The sequence below is a fragment of the Chenopodium quinoa genome, unplaced genomic scaffold (genome assembly GCF_001683475.1).
Source record: "Chenopodium quinoa cultivar QQ74 unplaced genomic scaffold, ASM168347v1, whole genome shotgun sequence".
Classification (NCBI taxonomy): Eukaryota; Viridiplantae; Streptophyta; class Magnoliopsida; order Caryophyllales; family Amaranthaceae; genus Chenopodium; species Chenopodium quinoa.
In genome coordinates this window covers 6,466,602-6,480,024 of record NW_018745454.1, presented here as the reverse complement: position 1 = coordinate 6,480,024, position 13,423 = coordinate 6,466,602, and the positions used below count along the sequence as shown (strand labels likewise).

The 13,423-nt window shown below is 34.5% G+C and overlaps 3 protein-coding genes across 5 annotated transcripts; all 3 read right to left on the bottom strand.

Moving 5' to 3' along the window:
* Positions 1-270: 270 nt before the first annotated feature.
* On the bottom strand, positions 271-4,975 carry LOC110714188 (vacuolar protein sorting-associated protein 9A-like). Of its 2 annotated transcripts, XM_021892668.1 has the most exons (5): positions 4,587-4,975; positions 3,401-3,548; positions 3,124-3,294; positions 1,865-2,044; positions 271-1,481 (listed from the first exon to the last, which is right to left on the bottom strand). In XM_021892668.1, the coding sequence occupies exons 1-5, from the start codon at positions 4,694-4,696 to the stop codon at positions 537-539; spliced, it is 1,554 nt and encodes a 517-aa protein (XP_021748360.1). In that variant the 5' UTR covers positions 4,697-4,975; the 3' UTR covers positions 271-536. The 2 variants fall into 2 exon arrangements, with proteins under 2 accessions (XP_021748360.1, XP_021748361.1); XM_021892669.1 differs by lacking the exon at positions 4,587-4,975 and having other exon boundaries at positions 3,378-3,470.
* Positions 4,976-5,386: 411 nt separating this feature from the next.
* Positions 5,387-10,071, bottom strand: LOC110714073 (beta-1,3-galactosyltransferase 7-like). Of its 2 annotated transcripts, none has more exons than XM_021892538.1 (11): positions 9,584-10,071; positions 9,347-9,443; positions 9,177-9,235; positions 8,861-9,075; positions 8,709-8,772; positions 7,505-7,577; positions 7,299-7,419; positions 7,062-7,149; positions 6,815-6,940; positions 6,378-6,487; positions 5,387-5,992 (listed from the first exon to the last, which is right to left on the bottom strand). In XM_021892538.1, exons 1-11 carry the CDS (start codon positions 9,676-9,678, stop codon positions 5,844-5,846), a joined length of 1,197 nt encoding a protein of 398 aa, XP_021748230.1. In that variant the 5' UTR covers positions 9,679-10,071; the 3' UTR covers positions 5,387-5,843. The 2 variants fall into 2 exon arrangements, with proteins under 2 accessions (XP_021748230.1, XP_021748231.1); XM_021892539.1 differs by having other exon boundaries at positions 8,861-9,066; positions 9,584-10,067.
* Positions 10,072-11,281: 1,210 nt separating this feature from the next.
* On the bottom strand, positions 11,282-12,976 carry LOC110714627 (scopoletin glucosyltransferase-like). Its single transcript, XM_021893177.1, has one exon. It carries the CDS (start codon positions 12,974-12,976, stop codon positions 11,432-11,434), a length of 1,545 nt encoding a protein of 514 aa, XP_021748869.1. The 3' UTR covers positions 11,282-11,431.
* Positions 12,977-13,423: the final 447 nt, after the last annotated feature.

Below are 13,423 nucleotides of genomic sequence, written 5' to 3'. Positions count from 1 at the left end.
AATACTGTATATGGTTGAAAATTTTACTCTCTATCAAACGAAAAAAGTGTAGTTATCTTTGGTGCAAAATAGAACGCAAACATATGTGTATAATACTCACGATGTACCCAATAATGATTTTACCTATAGACGTGCTTATAAATGAAGATGTGACCTTGTAATCACGACGCAGATTTAAAAAAAAAAAAAAAAAATTTGTGTTGATTTCGGAATCTAAATTTCACTTTGGGCACCAACTCATTCATGTATGAGCTTACAAGCTATTGTATATGTATAATGTTATGAAAGTTATGTTGCTAGGAGTTCAAAAAGGTCTTGGACAATTAGCTTCTGGCATAACCTAAGGTATAGTTACAAATTTCATGGTACCTTACATACTATCAGTCTCTCAGACCTTAACAAAATACAATAAAGAGAGTCATAGGAGAGATAACTTACCATTCGGGCAAAATAGTTTTAGGAGAAAATGGTCTTAAATTAAGAATTCTCTTCTTAATGTACATCTGACAACACTTTGCAAGTATATCAAAGAATTCTCATTGTACATCATTTTGTGGTTCTTCGGTTAGTGGTGCAGCAGAATCCTCCTGTTGCTCCTTGTCTTCTGAATCTTCTTTAGGTGAAACCAAATCTTCATTTCTTTCTTCTTCCTGCAGAGAAGCATCAGCATCCTCATGTGGTGACTTGGATTCAGAAATTACCATGTCTGAGTGTGAGCTTTCATCAGCACTATCAGGTTTTCTAGCTTGATGTTCATCAGTTTCTATTTCTTTCCCAGGACCTGTTTCTATTTCTTTACCGGGCTCAGAACCTTCCCCAGTTTCTACAAGGCCCTGGTCTAGTGCTTGTGAAAATGAAGAGGTTGACAGTGATGGTGCAACGCCCTTTCCCTTGGCAAGGCAAACATACTTGAATACAAGTTGTTTATAATTACTAAGTAAATCTTCAACATCACGCAACGTTAGATCCCCAACACTAGCAAATACATATGGGAACTCCTGAAAAACATTGTCAATACTTCGATCCTCTTTCAAAATCATAGTTGCACCTTTTTCCTCAAGATCAGAGATGGACATATTTTTTGTCATTGGTGATTGATCCTTACTAGGTGGATCCTCGAGGTGGCTAGATTTTGAAGCAGAAGAATCCAAGGGTGTTTGTGATTGTTTTGTGGAGTCACTATTAGAAGAAAAAGTTTGCTGAAATTCTTCCATGGGGGGTTTTGAGCTGGAAGTATTGTCAACAGTATTCGTTGTAGTCTGAAAATCAGTCGTCAGCCCAGATAGAAGTGCTTGAGCAGAGTCCATATTCCTTTCAAATTCATTTTCATCCATTGAAAGAGCTTGCGCATCAATGTTTGAGATGAAGGACACAGCTGAAAGTATGTTTGTGAAGTAGTAAGCTGTTTCTGAAACTAATCGAGACTCACGCCTATAACGCTGTATATATTGCAAATTCAAATGCAGCTGGGGAGGATTTGCCTACATAACAATGCCATGTAAGATTGCGTAAGTTTGTATCGGACCAACAAAAGTTATAAGGATGCAGCACCCTAGATTTTTAGGTGAATGCTTCAAGCATAGATGTAAAGAAAACACAATAATCACAAAATTGAATGGTTTTGTAGAGATTTTGCCTTTCCATTGTTATAAAATCAACCTATTGATGGTAAAGTTTGTTTTCGCCCCAAATTAAGAACTTCTGATTTCATTGCAAGTGAATGTAACACAATTGAAAGTACAGTAGAGTCAAAAGTCGTTTTTCTTTTTTTGACATACAAATAAAGAAACTAGATATGCAAAAGTCACACCAGCACATGCAAGGAGGCAGAAGCAGATATTACTTGCAATAATGCAGTACTGACCTTTATAGTGACATAAATAAGAACTGGAAGAAATTCGTCAGCTCCAGGGGTATCCTCATTTGCAGTGACAGCAGCATTGTGCAACAAATTAGTTATGACTTTGCAACAGTTAAGAATACAGGCAAGCTTTTCCCTAGGTGCCTTGTACATATTAATCTTTTGCAGCTCCTTTTGTGCAAGCTGTCAACATAAAGATAGCGCATAAAGCTTGAGAAATACTCTCTGTGTCTCAAGATGATAGCTGCATTCATTTAAGTACCGCTTCAAAGCAAAAATATTATGTTCTATAATACTATATGATTTAGATTTCATTCATTTTACATGATATTCTTATGCAATTAGCAACTTTACTTTAAGTGATTTCAATAATTTCCTGTTCTACTTATATGCATTTCATGAAGAAATTGATACTATGACCACAAATGACGAAAAAAAAAACCCAAGAAAGTAATGGAAAAGTAATATGGAAACAAAAACCTCAAGATTTTTTTTGAAATTACAAATAACTGAAAACTGGCATATATATTTTTCAAAAGTGCAAACACTCAAGAGAGTATTTTATAAATAGTCCACATAAAGTGAAAGAGTTAATGACAACTATATCTAACGAGTATCATACTTAAACAGAAGTCCAAATTTGCAGTAAGCTTGTAAACATTAGACGGAGTGATGTTTCCATTCTAGCAAAACTTTTCTTATTCCTGATTTTGTGACTGTACTTTGTTGGATGTGTGATTATCCATTCTGCCATATCAACAACTAAGTATTTAGATGCCTCATTCATAAACTTATGACCTGTAGCTTATATACCTCAAAAACTAAAAGAATAATAATCCCTCTCTAGTTGTCTCACTTTAATAGGACATTTTTGGTCATAGATTATTTTTAAGGATTTGGCTCAATAATACCATAATTATTCTAGATAAGATATGTAATCGTGGAGAGCAAGCATTTTTTTTCAATTTGCGACGCATAAAACCCTAAATTTAGTCAGATATGGGAATTTCATAATTTAGCTTTGTAGATAGGAAGAGTGGCCGTTAGTTGGGGACTATTTGAGTGAGATGGAAGGAATTTAATTTTAACTGCAATGAGATACAGTCAAATCTGATGCAACTCAAAATGAGGAGAGCTGAAATTTAACTCACTAGTAAAAGCTACAAGTCATTCTATTCCAAAGATGCAGTTCAAGCTGTTACAGATACAATAATATTAAAAAAAAAAAAAAAAAAAAAGAAGAATCAACTTTTCATACTAACCAGCCATGATGACTCATTTTGAAAGGGTGGCTTGATATCCAAATTTTCAGGCCGGATGAATTGTTGAACTAGAGCAATCTTTTCAGTAAGCTGCTCATCAATCTTTACATCGTCAGGAAATGAAGCAAAAACACGAGGAAATAATTTTGTCATGACATATTTCTCCAGTCCCTGCAAGTGCATATTGGGCAGGTCAAATGTAATGTATCCATCATTGAATCAAGATTGTGTGTAGGGGAGAAAAGAGCGCATACAGCAAAGAAGCAAGTTAACTCACTTCACCAGCACTTTCAAGCTCCTCTTCTGAACAACCACTCCAAAGTGGATGAGCCCTGAAGGCAGCTTCCATTTTGGCAAAGAATTGCTGTACTGCAGCACTATCCTTTTCTGGATCTGGAGAATTGTTCGAGAAGGAGACAATGAAACTGCCACAAGCAGATGCACCACTTAAAGTTTAACATTCAAAGACAACTAATTACAAACAAGGAAACAAATCAAAATGCAAACTCAACCAATACTGTGATATAGGCATGACAGAACAAGTCTGGAAGAACATCATATTAGTTGATAGTTGGAAATGATAGTAAGATAATGTATAATTAGTCAAATTCTCAAAACCAAAATGCTTCAAAGGGGGTCCAAACCCACCAATTCTGAAAACTCAAAACCTTTTTAGATATCATAAGGTCGTCGTATTTTATAATTATCACTTGTTTGATGTAGATAACTGATGTAGATTTTTGTAGCTTTATAACTAAATCCAGAATACAAGGGTCCCTTTGAATTTTCATTAAATTATGCACCAAAATACAAAAGGCCAACAAAGTACTCCCATGAAAAGCTCAATAGTGATTGTCTGATTGATAACCATAAAAGCCTTTCTAGTAAGAAAAATCAAATATGCGTTACATGAAAACACATACTCAATATCTCACAACTTCATGAGATTCACAGTGACAGGTAATGGAAACAATTGCAAGAGTGAGTGTTCAAGAAGCTAATATGTTCCACTATCACATCATCTAACAGCATCTAATTACCTAAAAATTTCACATAATACCAACTTCAGATAAAATTATAGCAAGACATTTGAACTAATTAATAATAAAAAAAAACTGTTTACATATTACTTGAAAATTTCAATTCATCAAATTAACTGACAGTTCATGTGTTGATATGTCATTAAGTTCACTCATCAATAAATTAATTGCAGGAAAAACCCAGAAAATCCACACAAATCAGTTTTATTTCTTAATTTCTAAGATTAAACAATAAAAGGGGTTAGCAAATGCAGCTAGAAAAACACATCTCATAACAACTAACAGTTAATTTTAGTAACAAAAGATTCAATTCTAGGGATTAAAAACCCTTGAAACATTGCAATTGCAGAATATTAAACAACAAATTCAGTGAATTTAAGAAACTGGGAAACAATCCCCAACAAAAATTATTAAAGATCAAACCTTTTAATGGCTTTGACAAATTCAGCAGCGGAAGGTTGACGCATCCGGTCTAGAAAGTCGTGCCAAGTGTGTTGCACCGTCGATGAGCTAAACATTTCACTATTATCCATTGAAGCTAAAACCCCTCTTTTGATCGATCAAATGCTGTGAATATTGATCAACAAATTCAAGCAATTGATAGAGAAAGAGAAAAAGGGAGGGAAGTCAATGCATAAGATGGTTTTGATTGATTTTGGTATGGGTTTTCAGTTTTCTTCTCTTCCGTTGTCAGTTCCCACTTTTTGTGTTTGTTCCTTTCTTTCTTGTATGAGCGCATATTAGTCTGGGCTCGCTTTGCGCTTTCATCAAATTTCACGCCTCTTAAGGTCTGATGTGAATCGTCTTCGTCTGTTTTGGTCTGGTCTGGTCTGGTCTAATCTAATTTAATAATTTCGCGATATAACTGCATGATTGAGATTTCCATGTAACCCTTTTGAGTCGGGTTATTTTGGCAAAATTCCGAATTCTGGTCAGTAAAAGTGAGCAAGCACGGGGCCTTTGATGTGGTATCTTATACGGGTACTATGTATTATTATTATGACTACTGTAAGTAATGAATAACAAATATAATTATGTAAAATCTTATTATAGTTAACTACTAATGAGTTATGAATAGTATTTTGAAATGCAATCTTTAATGGATACCATTGCTTGATCCATAGATTTGAAGGGTAGAGATCACATTCTCAACCACTATTTCATAAAGAAGTGTAGTTGATGTACGGTAAGAAATTTCACTCTCTTCAATAGTGAAGCAAGACTGACATAGTAAACTACCAAACCATTAGATTAGAAAATTTCATCATCAATAAATTCAATTACAACGCAGGATAAGCTTAAGAATATCAAGTAAACAGACATGTAGTTTGCCTATATGGGGCGTTTTAAAAGAGAAACAACATGCTAAATATAGCAATGCCTAAATACCCCTGCCTATACAGATAACCAAAACTGTTTTACACTCGAGGAAACAATTACATGTCAGCAATTACGTGTTGTACATATCCGTGCACATTCAACACCCTAGATAGACAAGGTGTAGGTCTTCCAGAAATCTGTTATCCATCCATTGTACAAGGTGAGCCAAATCCTTGTTCAAGCTTCATGCCCAAATCTAACTCGTCTCTGCCACTCTGGTAACACATACTATTCTATCCATATCTCAAAACTCCAGAATGGTAATCTTGGCCCTTGCTTGAAATTAAGTAGTAGTTTTCATTACAATGAGACACCCCAAATCCCTTCATCTCCTTCACCGCATTTTTCATGGACAAATTTCATCTTCTCTACTGATTGGCAAATTCCACTGCAGCTCCAATCAAATGATGCTACACAGACATTACCTGCTTGCGCCTTCCATTCACAGTCTGTAAAGCCAAAAAAATAAAAAAGGGAGTGTGAGCAGGCAGGCTTTGATAGGAAATTGTTGGCAGTTCAAGCTTTGCAGCTTCAGTCCTAAAGCCATCTCATTTGGATGCCTTGATTTGGGACTTCAGATCAGAGTCCAACCAAAGTGATAGAGAATATGACAAGAAAATGTTTGAATCATTAGAACTCTTAGATAGAAGCTTCATGTTGCCATCCAATCATCAGATTCAAATATTACTGGATAGTGTCTCCAAGTGATCATGCCAAGAGTTCAGATATTTCAAGCAAAGCATACATAATTCACTTAGGTCTGATCCTTATTATTGTGTTCCAACACATTGCCATGTAGCCTATGATTGCAACAAAAAATAACAATGAAAATACCTGGAGGAGTTCCACAGCACATGCTACGCTCATCAATATGTTCCACATCAAGACCAATAAACCATGAACCAAGGGACACATCTTCATTTGCAAATTTGTGCAGTATAGGCCTGTTATTGCAACATAAAAGTACCATTTAATGAAGATTATTGAGCAAAGCATTACTAAGAAAAATGTGTCACATGACCTCATAGAGTCATAGGTATACCCTAGAATATTCAACATTATAGCTGCAAATGTCAAATTTCACTACTGCACCAGTGTAACGAGTTTGGAAAATGCTTAGCAAACATATAACTCATGTAATAATAAATCCTATAGCCCCACGTAAATTGTGAATATGTATTCAACTCAAATGAGATGAGAAGCAAAAGGAGGTTAAAAAATGCATTCAATATATAAGAAACACATCAGGATAAAAGAAGAATATAACTCACTGATTAATTGAAATATATGTTGCCAAATCCTTGGAGATGGCATAGATCTGTCCAGTTGCATGGCGAAAATACTTGTTTCCTTCTTCCCCGAATTTCCAGAATTCTGGCTCATGGTATTTAACATTCCTATGAAACAAAGTAAATGTACAAGTGGGGCATCAAAAATCATGGCACGAGTAGTCGAGTACTCCCAAACAACAAATAATAACAAATAGATGACCAATATACTGAGGTCCTGGAGTCTTACTTTTCAGCGAGAACGGGACCAGATTTCATACAACCAATATACACTCTTGGTTTTGATCGATAATGAGCAAGAGTTGATGCAAAAACTCCTGCAATGCAATTTTAAACAAAATAATTAAGAGAAAAACAGGCAGAGAAAGTGGAAGTCATGGCGGTGAAGGACAACATGTGCCAGAAGCAGAACATCAGAAATGGCCTGAAATGAGTAAGACTCAGTAGGATAGTTTTATATATGTACCTAAATTTAAGTGGACATCGTCATCCACCTTGACATAAAAATCAGCATCCCACTTCGCAACTGCTGTGGTAAAGAATATCTTTGTTTTTGCAGACAGTTCATGATATCCTTCAATATGCTCCTGAAATTGTTTTGGGATAAGATTCTCACAATGACCACAAAGTTAAACAGTACAGTCATATTAAAGTTGGGGATAACGATGTTACCAGCCTAAGAAAGTCATTATGTTGAGCCTCCTCTGAATCAATAGCTCGATCTAATATGCTGTTTGATGTAGCACTATTTCAAAAATGCATATTTCAGTCAGTGCACATTTCACAATCAAGACAAAATTATCTTCTAACATTCATATGAAAATATTTCTGCATCGTTAGAATATAGATGAGTTCACCACCGTAGTCCATGTCCTTTTCTGGACCACTGCAGGGGATAAAATCCTAGTTAAATTTTCTAAACCAGGCAAATCACAAGTTGCAACAAGCTCCGTACCAGTTGCATAAATGTTTCTATATATTAAGTGTGTATGTCAAACATACTTGTATTTGTAGGCTTTTCAAGTTTCAACCCTTTAGGTACTCAGATGTTTAAATGTACAACTCCCCTGAATGCCAAAGATTCTAAATTTTAAATGAATCTTTGTCACCCTTAGTCCCTTGTTATTGCATACAAACTTATATTCTGATTGCAATCAAACTACACCAAGCAATTTACATTAAATCATTTTGAAACACATATCACCAGAATTCAGAGCATTACACAATAATAAATCAGTAGACTTGAAGTGACCTCTTTGCAATTATAGGGGTAAGGCTAATAGAGCATCAGTGTAAATATATGATGAAGGTAACATACATCTGAAACTCACCCCCGCCCCACCAAAACAAAAGAAACAACCCTAATTGAGATCAGAATAGAGGCATAGAAAAATGGCAATTTTTGTCACATTACTCCGTATAAACTTGTAGTGAATTTAGTAAAAGCTTGACTTCGTGATCTCCAATGATCAACAGGAACTTTGGACAAAATAAGAGATTCAAACAATGGCAATATTATAGAGTTGGTGGCCAGTTTACATGCATAAGACAATCTGTTATCTTTTGTAAATGTGTAGACAGGTATCCATTCTATTTGTACATCGAGCATTTACAAACTCATACATAGTAGACTTCAGATTACAAAGTACACACACTACACATAAGATGAGGCTCCAAATGGACCACGCCCACATAAATACATAATAACTCCCCAATCTTTAAATGCAAAAATCACATGAAACCAAAAAATAATAGATATCCTCATTTTCAACAATAAATGTCATTTTTCAGTAAATGAGCAAAATCCTTTCAAATTAAATATATTGAGCACGAGATGAAGGAATAAGGAATCATTATGAAGCAATAATCAACAAACCTGTGACCAATCATAAATCGTATCACAATCCCTTTATCTTTTTCTAACTTTCGCAGTTTTTCTCCTGAAGACAAAACAACCGTGGTGAGTACAATGCACACAAATACACAATTAAGTTCAATGCAAACACAGCAACGAAATAAACCCAATACCTTGAGGCATCCAAGTCTCCCTCACCGAATCACGGCGCCTTCTACTACTAAAAGCAGTATTAACTCCAATTACAACAAAAGCCTTTTTCTTAGGTTTCCCATTTTGAGTTGTGACCCCTACAGACTCTCTAGGGTGAATTAGCTCATTAGAGCTTCTTGAAGCAGCTAATTCCATTTGAAGCATTGAAATTGACTTGTCCAAAGACCTAAGCATTCTCCCAATTATCAACACAATTGCAAAGCTTGTTAAAATCTATTCAAAACTAACCAGAATTAGGCAATTAGCTTAATAAAAAAACCATATAAGTATACTCACTTGATTGAATCATGGGTTTTTTGTACTTCATCCATTACATCTTTATCTTCTCTAGGTTTCTGCATCAAATCAAAAGTTCATTTTTTCCCCCATATTTCCATTTCCAAAGCTGAATTTCTTTTTCCCCAAAAATTTAAAAGAGTGGGAATAAAATCTGAAAATTTTCATACCTTTTTCGTCCCACAATCTTCACAAATCACTTTGAGCTCTTCATTCCGCTGATGGCTTGAAATCAGCTTATTATCAGATTCTGGTGGTTCCCACAACCTTTATTTATCAAAAAATTTGAATCAAATTCGCATCTTATCAGCTAACACAACTCAAATTTAGCAAAAGCTAATAACTTTTACAAGATCAAATCAAATTAAATACAAACACCCAGAAAAGAAAAAGTGCAGAAATCAGACCTGTTAGTAAAGAGCATTCCCATGAAGAAGAAAGAGATGCAAAAAAATGGAATCCATTTTGTAGAGATTTTACCACTACCTCGATTCTTCATCATTTGGGTTATTTCAACCCCAAAAATTTTGAAAAAATAACAGCTCAAAATACTTGAAAATGGGTGTTAATGAGCTAAATTAACAGTGATTAATAGTAGAAGAAACTGAAAATGGGGGGGTTTTTTTATGTGTCAAGAAGTTAGGCGTAAAGTTGACAAAAGCGTCAATGGGGTTTAATTTGAAGAAAAGGGAATAAATTTCCAAAGAATTTCTGGGTAGATGTGAATTAGCCGCCGATCAAATTAGTCTTCCCTGAAATTACAATTGAATAGACTAATTTAGTATTGGTCAATTTTCTAGCAAATACGAGTATGACTTTATTTGTGTTCTAAAATTAAAAGTCTTCATTCTCACATTCTAATAATTTTATGTCTCATTTCCTCTCATCTTCTTTTGTTGATTGTGGATTTGGACCAAAATAAAATGATGTGTTTGTTTATTCTAGGTTTTTTTAGGGCCTTGGAGCCTTTTTTTTTTTTCTATGATGGTCCTTTGGGCCTTGATTGAAGTAATGTAATTGACATGTCTTTATCAATTATCATCATAAATGTGCTACGTCGTGTTCATTTTCTAAGTACTACGTATGTACTTTGGATGTACGTCATTAATGTGATACAATACTCCGTATGATAAAGAGATGTATTAATGTGTCGTATTAATCGTATTGTATTGAGATTTGAGATATTGATTTCAATGAATTTTTTATTACCTGAAAAATAATAAGTATAGAGTAAATGTGTTCAAGGAGAAAAGAGGTATGACAAGTGAATATTATGATTTAGTTTTTTTTTTCTTAAATAATTTTTATAATAAATCTATATTTAGTGATCGGCAAGTGGGAACAACCACTAAGGCACTAACCAATGTGTAAGCCTAGCTAGATCCTTGATGAGTAGCATTACCATTCACGGATAAATTTGATTGCCCAATTAAGGTAGTCATTGAAATTTGATAATCTCTTATAAATATTCATGGATCAATCAAAATTATTGCCCATACATTAAAGTTGAGAACTACTAGTGTCTTTTGGGCGTAATTCTTGTTTTCATAACCCCACATATTTTCTAAATTCATGCATTCTCCCTCCTTTATGCCTTTCTTCTTACCAAAAACTTTTTTTGCATCATTCTTCAATAAATACAAAATGGAACTTTACTAGCTAGTTTCAACTTCCAAGTACATTTGTATTTGTATTGTGTAACTCTTTTCACAAAGAGTCTTTGCTTTGAGAAAATTTTATTAATTGTAATAAAATGTACTCCATGTTTTATCTTCCGTTCAGAAAAGGAAAAAAAAAAACATTTAAATTTATTTTATGTGCGACATTACATACAAATCTCATACTCCGTACAATAAACAAGTACTCTACCTTTTAATAAGATAAAAACTAAGAAAAAGAAACATATCCATGGCCGGCTATCTTATACCTCAATTTTAGCCATGGCTAAAAATGAATTATGCTCAACAATAAACATAACGGTTTTTCACCAAAGTACAATGTTACACTCTATTAAATTTTTAGGGTATTAATAAGTTCAGATTGAGTCGTTCAAAAGAAAATTACAAATACTTCCTATCATATCAACTGTACTCATCATACAACAATCGATAGACAAACTAAGCTATTAATACATTTAAATCAAGGTGGTAGATCTTCATATTTCTAAAAACTAAATTATTTATTATTTTGTTTGACAAAAAAACTAAAACTTTTAGAGCTATAGCTATAGTAAAGTTTGTGGCTATATATAAACTCTATTCTTTCACCATATAATATTGTTTGTGCATGCTAATTTCCTTAAGTAATTCATTAACATCATTAAATGAGGAGCCCCCTTCATCTATAGCTTTGTAAGCTAACTCACTAAACTCCTTTACCTTTCTTCTAATTTCTTTTGCTTCTTCTCCTACTCCCATTACTCTTTCTATGGCTATCTTAATCTTCTCCTTTTCAACCAACTCTGTTTCATCTGTTGCCCACGTTTTCCACACCATGTTTCCTACTTCAACCCCGATTTTAAGGACTTGTGTTACAAGTTTTTCGTTGTAGAATTGATCGGCGAACAATGGCCATGTGATCAATGGTACACCCGCGCACACCCCTTCTAGTATCGAGTTCCATCCACAATGTGTTAAAAACCCTCCTATTGCTGGATGCTCGAGGATTAGTAATTGTGGGGCCCACCCTTTTATAACAAGGCCCTTATCTTTATTTTCTAACACGGTCTCTTCAAACCAATTAGGCAACCAATGTTGTTGCTCTTCTTCAATTTCTTCTTGATCATCATCTTGCCTAATTTGGTCATTATTATTATTATTTTCATTAGATTTCATGACTTTCCCTAATACCCAAATAAAAGAGCACCCTGAATCATTAAGAGCACTAGCCATTTCTATGAGCTGAGATTTCGTAAACCGGCTTAAACTTCCAAAACAAATGTAAAGAACAGAGTTAGGCTTCTTTGAATCAAGCCATTGTAAGCATTTATGTGCATCAATCGAACTCTTGTCGCCTCGTCCGACTTTATCATCTAACGTAGGCTTGTTGAAGAGAAACAACGGACCAATGTGCCATGACTTGATTCCCATCTCATTTCTAAAATAATCTACGTAAGCAGACTCTAAACCATAAAAACTATTCATTAGTACACCAAAACTGTTTTTTTCAGCTTTTCTAAGTCTTTCAAACAATTCATTAAAATCAGTGTTTCCCTTAACAAGATCTTGAAGTTGTGATCTTGTTAGTGTTACTTCATCGGGCAAATTCGGAACAGCAAAGGGTTGGCGCTCGAATTCGACACGGTCATGGGGTCGAAATTGTTCTAGATTGTAACTAACACAACAATTAAAAAAACAACCACCACTAAATGCCAACCTTGGAATTCCTAGCCTCTTTGCTACATCAACGGTCCAAGGGTAAAGATAATCAGACACAATACAATCTGGTTTGTTATCAACCAACATTGTCTCAAGCATAGGTTGCAACATTTCGATGGCTCGAAAGAGCTTGAACGTAGTCTCACGTGTCGAAGTCGATACAAGGTTGTCACACCCTTCAGGGAGGCCTACTTCCTTTAATGGTAGAGAGATTGTAAGGAATGTGATTTGGTGGCCTGAGTTATCGGTGTCTCTAATGATGGTGTCGTTGAAACGGGAGGCGTTCGCCGGGGTGGTGATTATGGTGGCTTTGGTGTTGCCATGGGTTGCAAAGGCTCTAGCTATGTCAACCATTGGCATCATATGGCCTGGTGCCATATAGGGTAAGAAAATTATGTGAAGTTGATGGTGTTTGAAAGACATGACTTTGTTTTAACATGTACAAAATAAAGAGGCAAATTAAATGGATTATTTAAATTCAATATGTTGCACAATGTATTAAAGGACTTTGAGGATTAGAAAAGTTGTTGCCATGATAATAGGGTCTAGATAGTTTAATTGTAGGTTCAATATTTCATTTTTGTATGACATTTCCTATTTTAGATGGGGTGAATAATAATGGCCTAACAAGTGGTTACATGTTTATGACAAGAAAACCAATGGTCAATTTTTTTTACTTTCCATACATTAATTATTGTGTATATGTTAGTCCATAAATTCTAAAAAAATTATGAGATAGATAATGAATTGATATAATACAATTCGAAGCAATTAGAAAAATTAGATTGAGAAAATGGGTTAGCTACTTGATTAAAACTCGAATATTAATTATTTTTTCGTCCAATATTTTAAATTTGCATTTTAGACTTG